Raw genomic sequence first — 21,768 nt, 5'->3', positions numbered from 1 at the left:
AGAGCATGTTCCAGTTAAGATTTGTGGTGGTGAGTGACTTTGATAAGGCTTTACTGCTAAGGGAGGCCTGTTGGATCTATGAGTTGGACTGTGTGGCACATGGGGGTTAAATGGCCAGCTGGTATTAAGTTGCTTTTTAAACTAAAACAAACAAATAATCACTATCTGTGGCCAAAAGTAGACAGAATAGGAAATGCTGAATAATGTGTTGCAACAATAAGGAAAAATGACACAATGATTGTAACAGTATTTAATTACTTTATTGTGTATCTGTCACTTCTGGTAACAAAATATATACTTTGTATAAATGTGCAGGGTATACATGGAAGGAAATCTCTACAAATGGACTTTTTTTCTTACTTACTCCACTCGATAGTGGCACCTTGTGGTGAGAATGTAAATTGCATAGATGTTTAAAGAAAGTTTGCGCTACTAATTGAGTTAATGAGGTCTGGTTTAACATGTATGAAGTCATGTTTGGCCCAATTTTTTTAAAATGGGAAGGGCTATGTATGTATATGTATGTATATTTATATATGTATATAATCCGTGAGAAAGGCCCTAACGTGGGCCGAAACGTTGGACACAAATATTTCCGCAAATAAATATAACTTAATTCAATTGATAAATGGAGTGCGGTTCTATGTGAAAATTATATATATATATATATATATATATATATATAAATAATTCAAATAGAGTCCGCACTCTAAGTACTTAAAAGTAAAACTGTTTTATTATTAATGCAAGCTACTGATTGACGTTTCGGACCCCTTGAGGCCTTTCTCAAAGATGGACCAAGTAAATAGTTTATTATAACATCACTCGTGTATCCAACGTTTCGGCCCTCGTTAGGGCCTTTATCAAGCTGCTGCATATTTAAAATTTTCTAAGGAAATGCTAAAACAAACATGCAGAGAACAAAAAGTTGCTTGTCTCCTTTTGGTGTTGCCAATGCCAACATATGCAGTTTTATCCAGTAAAGTTTGGATGTTCGTATTTGCATGATTTCCATCATGCCCAGTAAATGTTTCTTTAACTTACACCTTCAGTTATACATATAACGTGTCTATAGTTCCATTATAGGAAATAAAACAATGTTCTTCTTTGGCCAAATGGAACCATGGGAAGCCAAGATATGTGACAGTATACAGTATACAGTAGATGAACACAAGAGGCACTTTTTCATTTCATCTGATCTCCCTATGGTGTTCTAATACAGAACTGATCTATGTGTTGTTTGCATAGTTAAGTTCAGTGTATTTAATATGATGAACATAAGACTCATGAATGAGGGAGAATCCATTCAAGCTTCACTGCATGTAATGCCTGGCCAGTGGAGCACATCCATCTAACAGTCGTTCTGCCTCTTCATCATCCCGACTGAGGTCACCTGAACAATAAGCACAGAATCCTGGGGTGGGTCCCTTACTTATTGAAAGCAGACGGTGCTTGTCAACGCTTGGAGAAAGGTCTAAATTTTCAACCTGGGGGCAAATGAGGAGGCAAGAGTTTAAAAAAAGACACTGTAAATGGAGAAACATGTGGGAGAAGGAGAAAGACATATACACATGACATGAGAATCACAGCACAGAATGGAAAAAAAGAAGAAAAGAGAGGGTAATAAAGGTGGCCATAGAGGCACAGATAATATCATACAAAACTAATTTTTGTACGATATTCAGTGCGTGTATGGTGGGAAAAGAGCCGACTGATATCAGCAGAAGAATTGGATGTCATCGGCTCATCGATCAGGCTGGACGGAAAATTTCCTTCAAGGCACCCAAACATCGGCCACTGTTAGTGCTCAATCGTAAGAAACAGGTAGAATTCTATTCTTTCTATCTGTATATCTGACGATTCAGCTCTACACGTGTGTATTGAAACGAACAATCTTTCTTGGAAAGATCTTTTCCAAGAAAGATGGTAATTGTTATGTCTATGGCCACCTTTAGTAGGCAGGTGGGTGTTATATGCACATATACAGTTTATGGGTGAGAGTCTGTGTCACAGCTAGGACTGAACGATGCTTTAAATTTTCATCTCAACAATTGATAATATGCTGGAAAATGCTAGTTGAAAGAATACACCCAGAAAATGCAATTTTTGGAGGAGGGAGAGCTGACTCCCTTGTTATAATAGGATTTTTATGGCCTCCTTACTGATGAGCCAAAGCAACAGTTCATACAGCATCTGTGGAATAAAGCATTTCTTAACACTGACAAGCATTTATTCTAACTTGCCCATGTGCTTTATTTAACCTACGTTTACTCTGGTGGTGGCATTACCTTGCACTTTAATTCCCAGCTGTGATTTTTATATTAACCTTACAGCAAGAGGCCAATGGGCTTCCTAAACTCTACAACCGCTATTATAAATCTAGGGCAAGGCTGCTCCTGGGCAAGCCTGACAATTAGTAACTATGACACATACTGGGTATTCTGTTGACCTGACATCACTGGAGATTTCCTCAGCAGTTTGGCAGCTCCTGCACATATGTATAGGTTATAAAATGCAGAAACAAAGGGATCGGTTCCAGTTATGGGCAGTATTCTAATACTATGATCAGTGATGCCAGTCATTTGAACCACTTCCTGGTAGCCAAAAACAACAGGTCCCTAATGCATAAATGAGTATAAATGAGCATAGTTTGACTTGCAGTTAGGGGATCTCTGGCCCAAAAAAGAAAGTGTTTTTTTTTTAACAACTTTCTGCAAATGATTAAAATGCTTTAAAGGGTTTACAGTTACAGATATAGGACCTGTTATCCAGAATGCTTAGGACCTGTAGTTTTCCAGATAATGGATATTTCTGTAATTTGGATCTTTATACATTTTCTACTAGAAAATCATGTGAACATTAAATAAACCCTACACCCAACAAAGATTAATTATATCTTAGTTTTGATCAAGTGCAATGTACTGTTTTATTATTACAGAGAAAAACAGAAGCACTTAAGGTGCTTTCAGTTATGATTTAAGGAACAGTTCGGTGTAAAAATTAAAACTGGATAAATAGAAAGGCTGTGCAAAATAAAAAAAAATTCTAATTTAGGTAGTTAACCAAAAATGTAATGTATAGAGGTTGGAGTGACTGGATGTCTAACATAATAGCCAGAACTCTACTTCCTGCTTTTAAGCTCTCTAACTCTGAGTTAGTCATCAACTTTAAAGGGGGCCACATGGGACATAACTGTTCAGTGAGTTTGCAATTGATCCTCAGCATTCAGCTCAGCTTCAAAAGCAAACCGTTATGGCCCATGTGGTCCCCCCCCTCAAGTCACTGATTGGTTACTGCCTGGTAGCCAATCAGTGGAAACCAAGAGAGCTGAAAAGAAGGAAGTAGTGTTCTGGCTATTATGTTACACATCCAATCACTCCAGCCTTTATACATTACATTTTTGGCTAACGAACTATATTAGAAACATTTTTTATTTTGCACAGCCTGTCTATTTACCCAGTTTTTATTTTTATACTGAACAATTGGCAGAAAGTGAAATGGCAGAAAGTGAAAAGGAATCTGTGTACCTTTCCAGTGTACCACTTTTCATACAACTTTTCACTCCTAATCATTGTGCCAACCACTGGCATGAAGGGGGAACAATGTCACCCACCTCCTGCCCCCCACCAACAAGCACTAGACCATTCTGAAGTTTGGAACAACCGTTGCTCATTAGAGGATTTGTGGCCCAGACCCTCTGTTGTTCCTTCTTCTTTGTTTTCTTTTTGTCTCTTTAGAACCCTGACACATTGCTTCTCCCTAATCCGTCACTGGTTCCATCAAGCCCACTCAGTACCGTGCCAGCACACATGCTGCTACGCATAATGAAAAGCTGGTTCTGATTTCTCAGGATCAGCTTTATGGCTTTGATGTGCAGCATATTACAGAGCTGTATAGGACTGTATATTGGGCAGGCCTAATTCCCTATTATTCTGTACTGTATCACAAGCAAGCTAATACATGGCTTTCATGAAATCCTTTAATCTCTGAAAGTATCAAGATGCCATCATGTACCCACCAGGGATGAATCGGACTTGTTACTAATCAATTAGGAAGCTTCCAGCTCATGTCTCATTCTAATAGGAGTTCTGTGATGCAAGATAAGGGAAAACACAGCTATGTATTTAAACTCTCATATTTTGCTCATTCATTCTCTCTCGATCATTTCTCCAAAATATGATGTTCTTTAAACTTTTCAAGGGGATGCGATCCTTCCCTTAAAATTCAGAAAATCAATGGGACGCACAGACACCGTCCTAAAAGCATCAAAGAAATCAGATAAAGGCAAATAAAGAATGAGCCACCAAGAAGTCAGCAGTAATTGGCTACTGGAAATACATGACAAAAGCATGGGAATTGATTTCTGCTTCACTGGAATGGCCGTGGCTTTAATCTCGGCAATTCTCTGCATCAGAGCGAGGGATCCTATAGATAAATGTGCAGCAACACAGTTAATGAAGAGCCCAAATGCTCAGTCTTTTTGTTACATAATGGACTCTGCGCCTGATGTTCTACAGATCTGAGGCTGGGTAACAAACCATGCAATCAGCAGCACGCTACGATTTCTCTGTGAATGGAGACAGACAATTTGCCATTGTTCCCTAAGTACAGTATAAAGCGTTGGCTTTTCCTGTTGAGTCATTGTTATTTAGTAGGTAACGCCATTGCAGGCAGCACTAGCTCGTGACTGTACGTGGAAATCGCACATAAATGGCTGCAGAACAAAATAATTATAGATGGGTGTTGTATTTAGCAACAGCATTAGTAAGCAATACTGCCGTTAAATTGCTTTGCCCCCTCCTGACTGCTCGGAAGTTAGGGTACTTATACATGTGGCAAAGTCAAAAAGACTCTCGGCTCAGCAATCTTTATGATTTCACTGCAAACATTTCCAAGCAAGCAGATAGGAGAATGCACTGAAAACTTCACTCTGGATACTACATAATCCCCAAAAGGGAAATATTATTTGTAAATCCTGCACTGAATCCCCTTGATTCACCCAATAACTGGTCCACAATCGACATTATAATTGTGTATCCTGCATTTACTATTCAGGAGATAAGTGCAAGCTCTATATAGTGTCAGATTGGCCCACCAGGATACCAGGAAAACTCCCATGTCTATTTCATGGTCATTCCCTATTTCTTTAATAGGAAGAATACAATATAGTATATAAAGATACAAGACTAGGAATATAAAGAGGTTGAGTGAGGAATAGTGATGGGCGAATCTGACTCCTTTTGCCGAAATCTCGCAAAACAGTGAAAACTTCATCAAACACATTGGTCTAAGGGTCACAATTTTTTTTACAGTGCGACAATTTTTTGATGCACAACAATTTTTTTCACCCATTAGAGTCTATTTTGTTGTGAAACCTAGAGACAATTTCACTCATCACTAGTGAGGAGAGGAGGAATAATAGTTTGGAAAGTGGGCCCACGGTCTAAGGTTTTCTGGTGGGCCCCTGGCATTCCAGTCCAGCGCTGGCTCTATAAGTAACTTTAAGTAGACAGTGGCACATAGTAATCATCTGGGTTTTAAGTGCCCCATTTTCCTGTAGTTTCAGTTTGGGTAGAATAATACACCATCAATTGGCACAGAAACAGGGTACACCTATTAAAACCAGCTGCCAGGTCAGAAGGCACTGGGGGTGCAGGGAGTACACCTGAGCTTGCACCCCTCAGGTCCTGCTACAGCCTTGTGCATGTGTGAATCTGGTGCAAAAATAGTATCTAGAGATGAGGCAGGGGGCCTGGCTACACATTTTGCACCAGGGCCCTGCAAGTTATGTTACTAGCAGACACCTACTGGTACATTTCACATCTATAGTATACTCTGGCCTGCTAGAGTACTATAGCATCTCCGTGGACTCCAGTCCTAGTGGTCCCCAACTAGCCTTTCCTTTTCCCACCATAGGTCTATATGGCACCTACTACATTTAGCAGTAGCTACATCTAATTGCTCTGAGATTTGGCTCTCTGGTGGGCCAAGAATTAAAGCAGAACAACCACTCCCAATCAACAATGCTAGAATATTAAATAGCAACACCCTCTTGAACTTTCAGTTCAATAGGGAACCGACACCCAAGTCCACAAGAACATGTGGACTCTTGCAATAAATGCTTTCTCACGAGTTCTAAAACAGCAACCTTGGATTTGGTAAACCCTCTGCAGCACTTGGTCTTATTGCATAACATTCAATGTGAGGCCTCAAATACTAATGAGCAATGTGGGTAAACATGATGAATTTTGAATCACACAGATCAGAAGAATGCAGAGATAGACCTATGTCAGGGTAGAGAACATCATTGTTCCTATACATTACTAACGGATGTAACAGGTAGAAGTTAAATTTCATCTAGAGCATTATATATTAGCAATGGAGGCCAACCTTGACCCAACCATATAAGAACAGCAAGGCAACTTGGCACTTTCCACAACAAAGTTGACTGCCAAAGCCAAACAAGAACCCAAGCAGTTGGAAGCACAACCAAATGCTGGAATAAAAGAGAAGAAAACAATAACCACAGAACAAGGGACACCTCCTCAGGTTGAATGCATTTTTAATGATGATGTTCCTAATCCTCTGTACAAACCAGAGCGCAGTCTCAATTTCTTGAGCAAATATTACATTCATGTTATTCCCAGCAAACAATGAAAGGATATATTCATAAAAACAGTCACTAGTTGCCAATAATGAAATCAGATGAGAAAGACACATGAAGGGAAAGAGAAGAAGAGAAGGGAAGGAAAGAAGGAATGGGGAATCTAAATGGAGGCAAGCGAGACAATGAAAGATTCCAAAATGGTATAACGCCTTCAAAGGAGACATAGAAGTATAGAATTGGGGTAGCTGCCGGCATAGGGCAATAATGAACCCTTCAACCTACCTCATTTGGCATTTTAGGGAATGAACTGTTGCGGCCAGATTTGAGTAGGATGGAGAAGATGAAACCAAGGGCTGTTGCTATGAGTGCACAGCAGGGCAAAACAAACCATAGTGGATAAATATCTAAGAAAGGAAGCAAACATTAAGTTAGCAGGAAGATGTGAGAATCTGATGAATATAAACCCATCCCAGCATTATAATTTACATTATAACATATTTACATGATGAGTATAATTTAAATTATAATAATATTGTTGCAATACTGTTGCATAAGCCACACAGAAGCATTTTCTATTTGTATATAGAAGATAGTAGCTTGTACAGGATCAGACAATTTACAGTCTTTAGTAACCTGGGTTCTCCTTTAGCAGACCAATAAACTTCAGAACATTCTTTGGTTAGCAGCTATTTTGGATAGTCCACTGATTTATCTACTCTTGACCTATACTAAGGGAAACAAGAAAAGTAAAAAGCAGTCCATAGGAATATAGAAGGGTACTACATCCCTTATGTAAGGCCCGAGGGCCCCGAGGTAGTAAGGACCAAGGAGGAGGTAACAAAGTCCGAGTTTGCAGTACAGAAGGAGTAGGCAATAGAATAGTCGTAAACAGGCAGTAGAATCAGTTCAGGCAGACGAGGTTCAAATACGAGAGTTCAGGCAAGGTCGGTACACAAGATAATCAACAAGAAACACACCCAGGAATCAGCAAGCGAAAACCTATAATTGGGCACTGAGGAGACTCTGAAGCTGCTTTAAATAGGCCTGGGTTTGGCGCCAATTTTGGACGCACTGACGTCATGACGCAGACGCCGACGCACTGACGCCAGCGTCCTGATGCCAACGCGCATTCTGACGCCGGCGTCCGTTCCGACGCCGGCGACCAATCCGAGGGCGTAAAGACGCCGATGTCATAGTGCTGCGACCAGCAGGATCCAGGAGGCCGCCATCTTGGACGCCATCTTGGCCACCATCTTGGGGAGGATTATCGGTTTCCATTACAGTACCCCCTCCCTTAGGGGGGGCCTCAGGACCACCTGGGCTGGAAGGGAATTGTCGATTAAATTTTTGGACCAAGAGAGGAGCATGGACATCGGAGCTTCTTACCCATGAGCACTCCTCAGGACCGAATCCCTTCCATTCAATGAGGTACTGCAAGGTGCCTCTAGAAATCCGAGAGTCCAAAATCTTCTTTACTTCGAACTCTCGATGCCCATACACAATGACAGGAGCTGGGGAGGAAGAAGAAGAAGAAACTGCAGGTTTAAGCAAAGAAACACGGAAGGCATTGGGGATCCGCATCTCAGGAGGAAGTTGCAACCGCACGGCCACAGGATTGATGATCTCGGTGATAGGGAAGGGACCAATAAACTTGGGACCGAGTTTAGGTGAAGGAACTTTGAGGCGAATATTGCGAGTAGACAGCCAGACCTTGTCACCGGGAACATACAGAGGGGAAGAAACTCTTCTCTTGTCAGCAAACTTCTTCTGTGCAAGAGAACTCTTCTCCAAGTTGACAATAGTAGCCTGCCAGATGGCCGACATGTGGGCAGCTTGATCGTTGGCGGCAGGAACATTTGTGAGCAGTAGATCTTGAGGAAAAGCCAAGGGGTTAAGACCATAAACACAAAAAAAAGGAGACTTTTCAGAAGAAGACTGCAAGGCATTATTATGTGCAAATTCGGCCCAAGGAAGGAGGTCAGCCCAATCATCCTGACACAGGGATACATGACACCGGAGGAACTGTTCAAGAGCCTGGTTAACTCTTTCTGCCGCTCCATTAGACTGGGGATGATATGAAGAAGAAAACTGAAGGGAAATATTAAGGGCTTTACAAAGGGACCTCCAAAACTTAGAAACAAATTGGGACCCACGGTCAGAGACAATCTCAGCAGGAAAACCATGGAGACGAAAAATATGTTTAATAAATAATGAAGAAATTTCTGGAGCTGAAGGAAGTTTCCGAAGAGGAATAAAGTGTGCCATCTTACTAAATCTGTCAATCACCACCCAGATGACAGTGTAGCCAGAGGAAGCAGGAAGATCCATTGCCAAATGGGTCCAAGGGCGGGATGGAACAGGCAAAGGTAAAAGTAGGCCTTTAGGAGGAGAATGTCCTGACTTGGATACAGCACAAGTGGAGCAGGAAGAAACAAAGTCTCTAACATCTTTTCTTAAAGAAGGCCACCAGACGAGACGAGATAAAAGTTCAGTCGTTTTTTTAATTCCAGGATGATCGGCCTGCTTCGAACTGTGAGATTGGACCAGAATGGAATGACGAAGCTCAGGAGGAACAAAGGCTACGCCTACAGGAGTTTCCACAGGAGCAGAAGATTGAATAGACAAAAGATGAGAAGCAAGGGAAGGAAACAGGACGGCAATGATCTTTGTAGGAGGCACAATGGATTCTGGGTCTTCAGAGATGGGATTTTCAGGGATAAAACTTCTGGAAAGAGCATCCGCTTTCTTGTTTCTTGAACCAGGACGAAAAGTTAAGATGAAGTTAAAACGTGAGAAGAACAGTGCCCATCTGGCTTGTCGGGGATTGAGGCGCTTAAGGGTCTGGATATACTCTAGGTTTTTGTGGTCGGTGAAGATGGTTACAGGGACCGATGACCCTTCAAGTAAGTGTCTCCACTCTTCTAGAGCAAGTTTGACAGCCAGTAACTCACGGTTCCCTATGTCATAATTTCTTTCGGAGGAGGAAAACTTTTTGGAAAAGAAGGCACACGGATGCAGTTTACCATCAGAAGAGGATCTTTGGGATAATATTGCTCCTGCTCCGATATCCGAGGCATCCACTTCGATGAAGAAAGGTTGGAGAGGTTCAGGGTGCCTAAGGATTGGGGCAGACGAAAAGGATTCTTTAAGAGTCTTGAAAGCTTCCAAGGCTAGAGGAGACCAATGCTGAGGTTTACCCCCTTTACGTATAAGAGCAAGAATTGGAGCAATCTTTGACGAAAAAACCTTTAATGAACTGTCTATAATAGTTTGCAAAGCCGATGAATCTTTGAACAGCCTTGACACTGGTGGGAAGAGGCCAATCTTGAATTGCCGAAACCTTGGCTGGATCCATCTTGAAGCCTTGTTGGGAAATGATGTATCCTAGGAAAGAAATGGATGATACTTCAAAGGAACATTTCTCCAACTTGGCAAACAGATTGTTTTTTCGTAGACGGGAAAGAACTTCTTGAACCTGATGACGATGTTCTTGGAGGTTTTTGGAAAAAATAAGAATATCGTCCAAATAAACGACCACATATTGCTCCAACAGATCCCGGAAGATATCATTAACGAATTCTTGAAAGACCGCAGGAGCATTGCAAAGGCCGAAGGGCATAACCAAGTACTCATAATGCCCGTCACGAGTATTGAATGCGGTCTTCCATTCGTCTCCTTCTCTGATCCAGATAAGATTGTAGGCCCCACGCAGATCTAATTTGGTGAAGAGGCTTGCACCCTTGAGCTGGTCGAACAATTCAGAGATGAGAGGAAGAGGGTAATGATTTTTCACCGTGATTTTGTTTAAACCCCTGTAGTCAATGCAGGGCCGCAAACCGCCGTCTTTCTTTTCCACAAAGAAGAATCCAGCCCCGGCCGGAGAGGAAGATGGGCGAATGAACCCCCTTTGGAGATTCTCCTGGATGTATTCCTTCATAGCAGAGGTTTCGGAAGGAGAAAGTGGGTAGGTGCGGCCCCTAGGAGGCATGGATCCAGGAAGCAGTTCAACAGGGCAATCATAGGGACGATGAGGAGGTAAGGTTTCAGCAGACTTCTTGTTGAAAACATCAGAGAAGGCTTGGTAAACTGGAGGTAAAGAAGAATTCGGGGTCACAGAAGAAACTTTGATAAGAGATTTGACAGGCAGACAGTTCTGTTGACAAAAAGAACTCCAGCGGGAGATCTGAGCTGAAGACCAATCAATGACTGGATTGTGAATACTCAGCCAGGGTAGACCAAGCACAATGGGAGTTGAAGGGCAGTCAATTAAGAGAAAAGACAGTCTTTCAAGATGCATCGTTCCCACAGTGAGAGAAAGTTCCAGGGTAGACTGTGAAATAACAGCAGAAGATAATGGACGATCATCAATGGCTAGAACTCGAAGGGGAACAGCCAATGGTTGAAGAGGAATGGAATGTCTTCCAGCAAAATCTTTGTCCATGAAATTCCCTGCTGCGCCAGAATCGAGGAAAGCTTGGGAAGAAATCTTTTGGGCTCCAAACCGGATCTGTACTGGAAGAAGGAAACGTAGAGTAGAAGAATGGGGAGAAGGACCAATTCCACCCAGGTAAGTCTCCCCAAACATACCTAGGTGTTGGCGTTTCCCAGCTTCACAGGGCATTCATAGGCGAAGTGGGCCTTGCCCCCACAATAAAGGCAAAGACCAGCAGCCCTTCTCCGAAGCTTCTCCTGTTCGGAAAGACGAGCCCGTCCTATCTGCATCGGTTCTTCAGCCGGAGGAGAAGAAATTGCAGGAGCCGCAGGAGAAGAAGGAGAGGGTGGGTGAGAAGCCAAACTGGAAAGAAATGGCCTCTGAAAGCGAGGAGCCAATACTGGTTGAAATCTCTGGAATTTCCTTGCCCGCTCTCGATCAACTTGATGCTCCCTCTGCCGGGTATCCACTTTCACTGCTAAGGCAACGAGGTCTTCCCAGCGTGGAGGCATTTCACGGGACACCAGATCGTCCTTTATGCGCATTGCCAGACCATTATAGAAGGCAGCATGATAGCTATCGTTGTTCCACGAAGTCTCAGCCACCAAGGTACGGAATTCGATGGCATACTCAGGAACTGTACGAGTGCCTTGCTGTAACTGGAACAAGCGAGCAGAAGCAGAAGTGGATCGACCTGGGGCATCGAACACCGTGCGAAGGTCACGGATGAAGGCCTTGGCATCGTCAATGACCGGATCCTCCTTCTCCCAGAGAGGAGAAGCCCACTAGCAGAGCTTTCCCTTGCAGGCGGGTGATGATATAGCCCACCTTCGCTCGCTCCGAGACAAACTGACCTGGAAGCAGGGTGAACTGGATCTCACACTGATTGATGAAACCATGGCATGATTCCGGATCACCGCTGTACAGAGGAGGTGCAGGGATGCGAGGTTCGGAAATCTGGAGCGGAGTAGCTGGAACAGGCGGACGAGCTGGAACCACTGGAGACAAGACAGACAATTTCTCCAGGATTGCTTCTAGTGCCTGGCCGAAGTGGGTTTGTTGGGCTTCGTAGGTCTGCATGCGAGAAGCCAAACCACAAAAGGCTCTGCCGACATCCATAGGAACTTGAGGCTCCTCAGAAGGGTCCATGGCCCAATTATAATGTAAGGCCCGAGGGCCCCGAGGTAGTAAGGACCAAGGAGGAGGTAACAAAGTCCGAGTTCGCAGTACAGAAGGAGTAGGCAATAGAATAGTCGTAAACAGGCAGTAGAATCAGTTCAGGCAGACGAGGTTCAAATACGAAAGTTCAGGCAAGGTCGGTACACAAGATAATCAACAAGAAACACACCCAGGAATCAGCAAGCGAAAACCTATAATTGGGCACTGAGGAGACTCTGAAGCTGCTTTAAATAGGCCTGGGTTTGGCGCCAATTTTGGACGCACTGACGTCATGACGCGGATGCCGACGCACTGACGCCAGCGTCCTGACGCCAACGCGCATTCTGACGCCGGCGTCCGTTCCGACGCCGGCGACCAATCCGAGGGCGTAAAGACGCCGATGTCATAGTGCTGCGACCAGCAGGATCCAGGAGGCCGCCATCTTGGACGCCATCTTGGCCACCATCTTGGGGAGGATTATCGGTTTCCATTACACCTTAACAGTGAATGGTGTAAATTGCTCCATGACAGATGCTCGTCCAGCAATCTCTATCTTCTAAATGGACAGTGAATAGTGTGTAGCTATTCATGTCTCCATTGGTATTTGCTGTGTCTGGTCCTCCACCCTATCCACCCCAACCTCAACGCAGCTAAGGCTCGTATTGAGTGTGACATGTAGACAGGGCCTCCATTGGGCAGGCAAGAGTCAGGGGCCCAATCAGATAAATGGGCCCAGACTGCTGCAAATGGGCTGAAGCTTCCTGCAAAAAGGGTGGGGTTTGGATAGACTGGAGGTGGAGTTTAAGGAGACTGGTTGCAGGGTTGGGCTGATTTAGCATGGCTAGGCAGACGTAGGGACCCCAACATTCCTCAAAGCAACTGTGCATATTAATGTATACACACTTAAATGGGAACATATATTTCAACATCATTCAACAGCAGAACCAAGTAATGCAGAGGATAAAAAATGGTTTGTATGATTGCATCAGGCTGGAGAAGAGCTTACATTTTAATGTCCTTCAAACAGGCAACACTGTGGTCAGTTATATCAGGATCCAATAAAACATACAAACTCAGTGCAGCCTATAAAATAAATCAAACCACTTTATCTTCCACCAGACTAAAGGCAAATGGATCACTTACCTGTGGAATATACGTTGATACTGTGGTAATTCTGGAGGATGCTGACTTGATTTTCTGCTCTGACGCTCAGGCAGTACCGTCCAGCAGCGTTAAACACATGCCCAATGCTGTAAGTGGTTTCATTTATTTCCACCAGGTGACACTCGTGTCTTCCCAATAACACGCAATCTGATTTCATTAGCCAGCAAACCTTTAGCGGGGGACTAAAAGAAAACACAGGGAGACAAAATAGATCATTTTCATTTTTTATTTATTTCTGCCTGTTGAATTTTTTAACATTTTGCTTTAGCACTTATGTATATTAGCAAAACTTTACAGGAGTTAAGATCAAGGCATGATGCACGTTTTAATTGCCTAGAGCAGTGATCCCCAACCAGTGGCTCAAGTTGCTCTCCAACCCCTTGGATGTTGCTCCTAGTGGCCTAAAAGCAGGTGCTTTGATTTGATCTTTGATTTCCAGGATAGGAGGCAACTTTTGGTAAAAACCAGGTGTACTGCCAAACAGAGCCACATGTAGCCTGACAGTCCACATAGGGGCTACCAAATGGCCAAACACAGCCCTTACTTTGAACCACCACAACATTTTTATGCTTCTGTTGCTCCCCAACTCTTTTTATATCTGAATGTGGCTCACAGGTAATACAAGTTGGGGACTCCTGGCCTAGAGCAAAGTGCAAAGGCATTAAGACATAAAAATTTATTTTTAATCACTGACCCATCAGCCACCAGCAGGATATTTATATATCATATCTCAGTGTGGGGAGAGCAAACCCTGGAAAGCTGTATTTATAAGAATTGGTATTTAGAAAATACTGTTTCCCCATTTACCCATGACAAATTGCAACTGACTCCCTCGCTTTTATGGTATAATGCAGCCTTGCAAAAGTCAAGCGTGTCGCATCTCAGTCATACGACCTATGCATAATGGTCAAGAAGATGAAAAAAAGGGCACATGGTTTTTATATAACTCCATATTCTGCTCTCAGCTGCATTCAAGGCTGTGCAAGTCATTTGACATTATAGCAACACTTGCAAAGATCCATGGGAGTCCCTAAAAGATACTGCTGGGGGGCCAATTAGCTTTTAATCAATGACAACATAACAATCTCAGAGAAACAAAGCCAGATTTAAGTTAATTAAAAGAAAAAAAAAATAAAGGGAACAAAAACTTAATATGAATTTCATCCCTTGGAAAAAAGGAACTCTTCTCATATAATGATAAGAAATTCTGTGCCATTTCTGAAATCACATTTTTCCGCCAGGCGTGGATTTTTTGCAGCAACAAAAAAGACAACATTGACTATAAAAAAAAAGTACTATCACTTGCATTTGGAGTGAGAAAAAATTGACGCACGTGCAAAAAAAATGTTGACGCCCAATGACTTCATTGCGTTTCGCTCATCACTACTCTTCACTATCCTGACTAATACACTGGTGTAGGCTCCTTTAAGGGCCTGCACACATACCCCTGGGACCCACGACCCCCACACATGCCCCCTGCACCAACTACAATACCACCTCGAGAGGTGACTAGTTGCTATTTCATGTGAATAAGTACTAGTTACCTTAATTACCTCTATTGGAAGACAGCACATTATCTTATCTTATTATCTTATCATTACCAAGGCTGTGGTGCCAATTTGATGTAGGGACCACTTACCTCTAGTTATGCCATTGGCTGTAGTTAAAACGTGTTTGGTCTAACTAGTATAACATGAATTAGTCTGAACAGGTGCCTGATCATGATCTAGGTGCTTGGTGTTCAAATGGCACAACAGGTTGACCAATACTGGGTGCTCCATCATTAACCAACTCAGGGGACTATTAAATATGGATGCACAACCCAATGACTTTTGTTATTGTATCAGAGAAGGTGGGAAAACATACAGCAGGCAGAATAACTGCTAATAAGTTTTTATTTTATGTCCACACGACATGTTTCGGGCTGCAAAGGCCCTTTCTCAAGTGTGAGAAAGGCCGAAACATGTCGTGTGGACATAAAATAAAAACTTATTAGCAGTTATTCTGCCTGCTGTATGTTTTCCCACCTTCTCTGATACAGTTACATGATTTATGGATATCAGGACGGAGTATCCAGGGGAATTACATACTAAAAGCCTTCTAATTAAAGATTAACAACTGACGGTGTGCACCTTCCACTGGACTTTTGTTATTGGGTGTAGCCTCATTTGTATGGATTAGGAGGATCTTGGAATAGAACCTCTTCAAAATTGTCGCTCTGCAATGCTTAATGTTTAACAGGAAAGCCTTACTTCTATCTGTGCACCAAACATATAAACCAAAGAAGCTGTAGAGAGAAAACATGAAGGGAAGTGATGCAAATAGGGACGACCCTAATCCACAATTTTAGGATCCAGCTGAATACCAAATCAACCACAAAGGATTCCTCCAAATCCAGGACAAACGATGAACCCTAATGTGCATATGCAAATTAAATCATGGGGCCTGAACAGCAGCAGTCATGTTACAGTGCATACATTGGATGTAACAGTTTACCAGACTATATGAACATGAGTGGACAACTACTGAACACTATACTGGTGTCTCTGAACAACAAGGAATCTGGGCTGTATATATGTATGCACTTATATCTGTACTCTGTGTTGCAACATTGGTCCAAAGAGGAGTCCCTAATGGACCAATATTGAATGTTTATATTTTCCTCTCATTTTTGTACCTTCCAAAGAAATGAAGTGACACGTTGTACTTGAGCCTTACGGTGGCATCTGTAGACCCAACCACAGTGATACTTCTAAGGGCATCTGCAAAACATAAAACCAGCCTTTAGATCAGAGCAACACTGAGTAGTTCTGCACATGGCAATTAAATGGACAGCAGGTAAGGAAAGGGAGTTTTTAAAGTAGCATGGTGCAACACACACAAACACATACATAGATGTAGTTCCAGGAAGGAGAAAGCAAAAGATTGCTATGCGAGAGATAAGGAAAAGGAATGTATGTTCTGTATTTGTACAAAAATTCCTGCAGACTGGGGCTACCGTCAAAATGGCAACTTGCAAAGACTGGAATAACTGGAGTAACTAGCAATTCCAATATATGATAGTAAAATAGGCTAACTCACCAACGTTTTGGGGCCCTAAATTAAATTTACTGTGGGCTCCAGTAATATCTAGTTACATCACTGGTATAAGGTGGAGAGGACAGGTATGCCCTAAATCCAAACAGATAGATAGATAGATACTATCACACAAAAACACACATATTATAAACATTATAAACATATTATTATAAATGCTTACTGAATAAACAGTAAGGGTCATGATTTTGTGACCTTTGCATTGGGGCATATGTAAATGAGGTCTGGTGTTGCTGTCTATAAAAATATAAACTACAAAAATCAACAAGGATAATAAAAGTAAGAGAGAAATGTTGCTGAACAAAAGTAAAAAAAATATCTGTACAGCAAAATGAGTACCCAGTAAGGTCAGTTCCACAGCAAAACTGCCTGTTTTCCATTCTGTTTGTCTACCAAGTCTTGGAACCTGGGCCGTTATATAGAGAGACACCTTGTACTTCCCGGGTTTAGAATAGTAATGGTGAGTGTATGGATCAGTCGTCACCAGTTCAGTCCTAGAGCAAAAATAAAGTCAATAGTTAATGAACCTCAGAAGAATTAAATGAATATATTGTATAGGAATACTTATATAACTTTTGGACTTGTTCCAGCCTTGGTTTTGCACTGATCTCAGCACCAATTATGAGCAAATATAAGGTTACAGTGAACATACTGTATTAACCTTTGTTTTCCCCCAATAGATTTGCTTTCCCCCAATATATTTGCTTTAATGGAAGTATTAAAAGCTGAGAATAAATTTATTTTGGCTCAGCCTGGAGTTTAAACTTGCCTAATGTTCCACTGCCTCACTGGCACACTACCCATAAGAGAGCCCAAAATTGTGTTTGGTTGCATGGCCAGCTGAATTGCGCACTTACCATGGAAGGCACATCTCTTTATGTTTTTTAATAACCCATAATAAAATATAACATAAAACTATGGAAAAATTTGAGGGTATAGGAGCCCTTTAAAGGCAAAGAGTGTGTAAATCAGAACCCACTTGAACATAACATCTCCTCTATGTAGGTATTCATTTTCAATCCACTAGATTCAGTCTATGGTAGCTCCAACTTTTTGTGTATTAATGGAAATAGTCAAAGAAGGAGGAACCTTTTTGCCTAAATTCATAGGCTTACCCGTCCCCAAGTGTCCAAATGTATCTGAACTGAGCAGACTTAAAAAAGTCACTGGGATCGTGAATCTTGAAGGACAGATAAACATCGCTGTCAGTGGCCTCAACAAAGCCATCTCTGATGGAGGAATTGGTGCCTTCTGTTTGGCTGGCAGAAAGATTCCCAACAATAGAACCTGTAGATGAATGAAACAGTAGTTAGCATCTCACCATCCTCATCGACTACTATCCCCTCCTCTGAAAAACACACAGCAGGCCACGATGGGGGAAGTATATTTATTTTTTCTATATCCAGTTTTCTTGGAAAACAAATGCCTCGCCATCAAGTGTGGACATCACACAGCTCTCTACTCTCTGTCTTCAAATTTCCATGCTGGGAGGAGGTAGAACTGCTTGTGAGTGGTGTGCGGATCTGACAGAGGCATGATTCTCATCCTGCCAGGGCTGGAACTAGGGGTAGGCAGAAGAGGCACCTGCCTAGGGCGAAACAACAGGGGGCGCCAGGCATGTACGTGTAAAACCATCTTCTGCCTAGCTCTAGTCCCTGTTCTCTGCCCTGTGTCCTGCTCTACTCCCTCTGTGGCTCTCTTCTCTACTCTCTTCCCATCAGATGCTCTACCCTCCAACGCTCTCCCGCCCTTCGATCTGACGCTCTCCCCTCCGGCCCTCTCCCCTCCCTCCCCCCGACACTCTCCCCTCTGACACTCTCCCTCGCCTCTGACACTCTCCATTCCCAGTCACAGCCTTGCAGTCACACAAGCAAAGACAGGCTTCAGTTCCCTATCAGGTTAGCCTAGCTGTTGATTGGTTCCTGACCTACAGAGCAGTGTACTGGTAGCTTCCCCTGCAGAGCCTGGGAAAGGAGGCATCGGGGAGCCACACAGATGAACGGGACTAGTAGGAGCATTGCCAAAATTTTCAGTCAATCAGAAAGGATCACAACTTTTTTAAGCACATTCCTTGTTGTTGTTTTTTGACACAGTTGGGGCTCCTTTATAAACAGTGGACAAATTTGCACCTGAGTAGTAACCTATAGCAAATCAGTGATTAGCTTTTTTTCAGCCAGCTGCTGATTGGTTGCCATGCCATTTTCCAGGTGTAAATTTGCCCAGAGTTTATAAACAGGGACGATCCTGGGGTGCTGCAGCACCAATCCTCTCTTAAAACATCAGCATCAGAGTGGGTCAAAGGGGGGCGTAATTCAGCTCTTAAAGTTACAAGAGGTGGCTTTTTGCCGCGCTTGTAACTGGCCTCTCACTGCGGCCTGAGGCATGGTTCTCACCTCATGGCAGGAGCGGCCCTGTTTATAAATGACCCAATATGTCTCCTTCAAATCAGCCTACTGCAGTTACAATAATGAAACACATTTCTTAGTGGTTTCTCCAGATTTACAGCTATATGGGGGGCTGAATATTACAACAGCAGATTAAGCTCAGGACATCAACTGATTGAGTGCTGCCCTTAAATTCCACACACACTCCTGATGTCAACAGTGATACATGGCATACATTTAAGAATATAGCACCGTGGCAAATCCTATGGGGAAAACAGAGGGTTTATCCCCAGTGGTAGTGCCAAGAGGAGCATCTCTTTATACAGAAGACTTACTTGTAATTTGGAGATATGTGCTGCTCCTAGCGACTGACTCACATGACTGGCAATGCCTCTCTGTTAGCCAGACTGATATGGAGTAGTTTCCGGGGGCATTTCCCAGCACAGTGATGGATGAACTGGATTCATTCTCTGATTGGTGGCTGAGAAGCAGAGGGGAGTACATCCACTGAAAATCATAGCGTTTGGGGTCAGTTGCACTTCCATTGGTTATAAATAAGGTGCTATTCACACAGGCTTGGGCCCCTGATGTTACGGGACCATCTGTGGAAATCTTCAGGACATACAATGAACCTGCAACAAAACTGAAATCAGCAGTAGGAACGTAACCAAGGGCAAATGTATAAAACATATATTGTATCTCCACTGCCTTTAAAACGGCATCTATCAGCAAAAAACATAAGCAAGTTACAGCTGTATGTGAAGCGAAGGACCTTACAAAATTCTTACCCGTTGTCTAATTATCATCAATTATAGCTTTACAGATATGGGACCTGTTAGTTAGAATGTAAAGGACTTGAGGTTTTCCGGATAAGGAATCTTTCCGTAATATGAATTCCTATTGAAAGATCATTTAAACATTAAATAAACCCAAAAGGAGTGTTTTGCTTCCAATAAGGATTAATTATATCTTCGTTGGGATCAAGTACAAGCTACTGTTTTATTATTATACAGAAAAGGAAATTGGTGTTAAAAATGTGAATACTCTCATTAAAATGTAGGTTATGTGAGATGGCCATCCCGCAGTTCAGGGATTTCTGGATAACAGATTTCTAGGTAGTATATAAAGCACTAACCTGTTACCCAGAGGTTTTACATAAGTGCCTGTCCCAGTGGAGCTTGCAATTTAAGGTGCCAAGCACAATCAAAGGAATTTAGAACCCCATCATCTTTATGGTAACTTTTAGTATGTTATAGAATGTCTGATTCCTAGCAACTGTGGTCTTCATTAAAATGTAAAACTATTTACTGTTTACTTCTACATCTTACCAGCCTTCAAATGGGGGGGAAAAAACACAAAATATTAAAACTAACTTCAAATTGTCTCAGACTTTGAATGTCCCTAGCAACTGAATATAAAGGTGAACAACCACTTTAAGGTTTTTTTTTTAGATCAAGCTTTCCTTAGAGCTCCAGCATTTCATCCCAGGCCCCTTTTTTTTAGTCCATTACAGGGTTACAGATACAGAAATATATATATATACACACACACACACACACATATATACTACACAAAAGCCATGAATATCTTGTAAATTATATCTTTATAAACGGTGAGTAGTGATGTAATCAGTTATAAATTGATTCACTAAAACTTCTGTATTATAATAAATAAAGTACCCCTTGGAAAATAAAAGGATATTATAAGTAACCTCGGAGATCCATGACCTGTATAAAAGTACAAGGCCGAACGGTGACTATAATATCCTTATATTTTACAATAAGGGGTACTTTATTCACTATATTTACACACACATACACACATTCTGAATGTTAGCCTTAGTTTATTACATTACCTATTACATTACAGTTTTGCCCTTTAAAGTAATAAGGCATCTAACTGTCCCTGGGACCAAATCTAAATGTCCATGTAAGCAAGGTACTCACTTGTAGGTGAGACAGAGATCAGAGCAGACAGCAGAAGGAAGCTGGAGACCTGTGGGATAAAAGCCGGAGCCATCAGAAAGAGAGTGTCTGTGGAAGTGAGATTCCTTCTAGCGAATGGAAGCAGCAAGTCAATGGTATGCGCAGGAGGAGCTATCGGGTGTTCTGCTGCCCTCTAAAGGGGCATTAGCAGTACTACACAAGGATGGCTTTGGTGTTATTTTATTATTATTATTATTATTAACATGTATTTATATAGCGCCAACATATTGCGTAGCACTGTAAAGTAAATGTGATTATACAACTACATCACATGAATTACATATATAGAATATATGGAGTAACAAACATCACAGTCAATACAGGTACAAAAAGGTGAGGAAGGCCCTATGCATAGGCATACAGTCTAAAGGGAGTAATACACAAGGTGTGGGAGTGGGCAAAATCGAAGTAAGTGGGTGAGAAATGTGGTACTGTATGTGGTGTTGCGTTTGGTAGTGAAGCAGAGTGAGGGTAGGCTTCTCGAAAGAAGTGCGTTTTCAGAGATTTCTTGAAAGCAGAAAGGTTGGGAGAAAGTCGGACAGATCGTGGGAGAGCGTTCCAGAGGAGGGGTGCAGCCCTTCCAAAGTCTTGAATGCGAGCATGTGAGGAGGTAATGAGAGAAGAGTTGAGTAGCAGGTCAGTAGAGGAGCGTAGTAAGCGAGTGGGTGAGTATATAGAGATGAGTTCAGAGATGTAGGGTGGAGCAGAGTTGTGAAGTGCTTTGAAAGTCAGTGTCATTAATTTGAATTTGATTCTGAAAGGTAACGGAAGCCAGTGCAGGGATTGACAGAATGGCGAGGAAGAGGAGGAGCGGTTGCTGAGGTGTATGAGCCTCGCAGCAGTGTTCATTATGGACTGGAGAGGTGACAGACTCTGGAGGGGGAGGCCAATTAAAAGAGAGTTGCAGTAGTCTAGACGCGATATGATGAGAGAGTGAATAAG

At 42.4% G+C, this 21,768-nt stretch overlaps 1 protein-coding gene across 1 annotated transcript; it reads right to left on the bottom strand.

The window, feature by feature from the left end:
* Window positions 1-261: 261 nt before the first annotated feature.
* Window positions 262-20,916, bottom strand: tmem130.S (transmembrane protein 130 S homeolog). Its single transcript, XM_018239168.2, has 8 exons — window positions 20,788-20,916; window positions 19,177-19,473; window positions 17,573-17,744; window positions 16,797-16,951; window positions 16,039-16,123; window positions 13,341-13,543; window positions 6,890-7,011; window positions 262-1,487 (listed from the first exon to the last, which is right to left on the bottom strand). Exons 1-8 carry the CDS (start codon window positions 20,858-20,860, stop codon window positions 1,314-1,316), a joined length of 1,281 nt encoding a protein of 426 aa, XP_018094657.1. The 5' UTR covers window positions 20,861-20,916; the 3' UTR covers window positions 262-1,313.
* Window positions 20,917-21,768: the final 852 nt, after the last annotated feature.

Source organism: Xenopus laevis, chromosome 9_10S (assembly GCF_017654675.1).
Source record: "Xenopus laevis strain J_2021 chromosome 9_10S, Xenopus_laevis_v10.1, whole genome shotgun sequence".
Classification (NCBI taxonomy): domain Eukaryota; kingdom Metazoa; phylum Chordata; class Amphibia; order Anura; family Pipidae; genus Xenopus; species Xenopus laevis.
The sequence above is the reverse complement of the archived record's forward strand: the minus strand, read 5'-3'. Positions and strand labels throughout refer to the sequence as shown.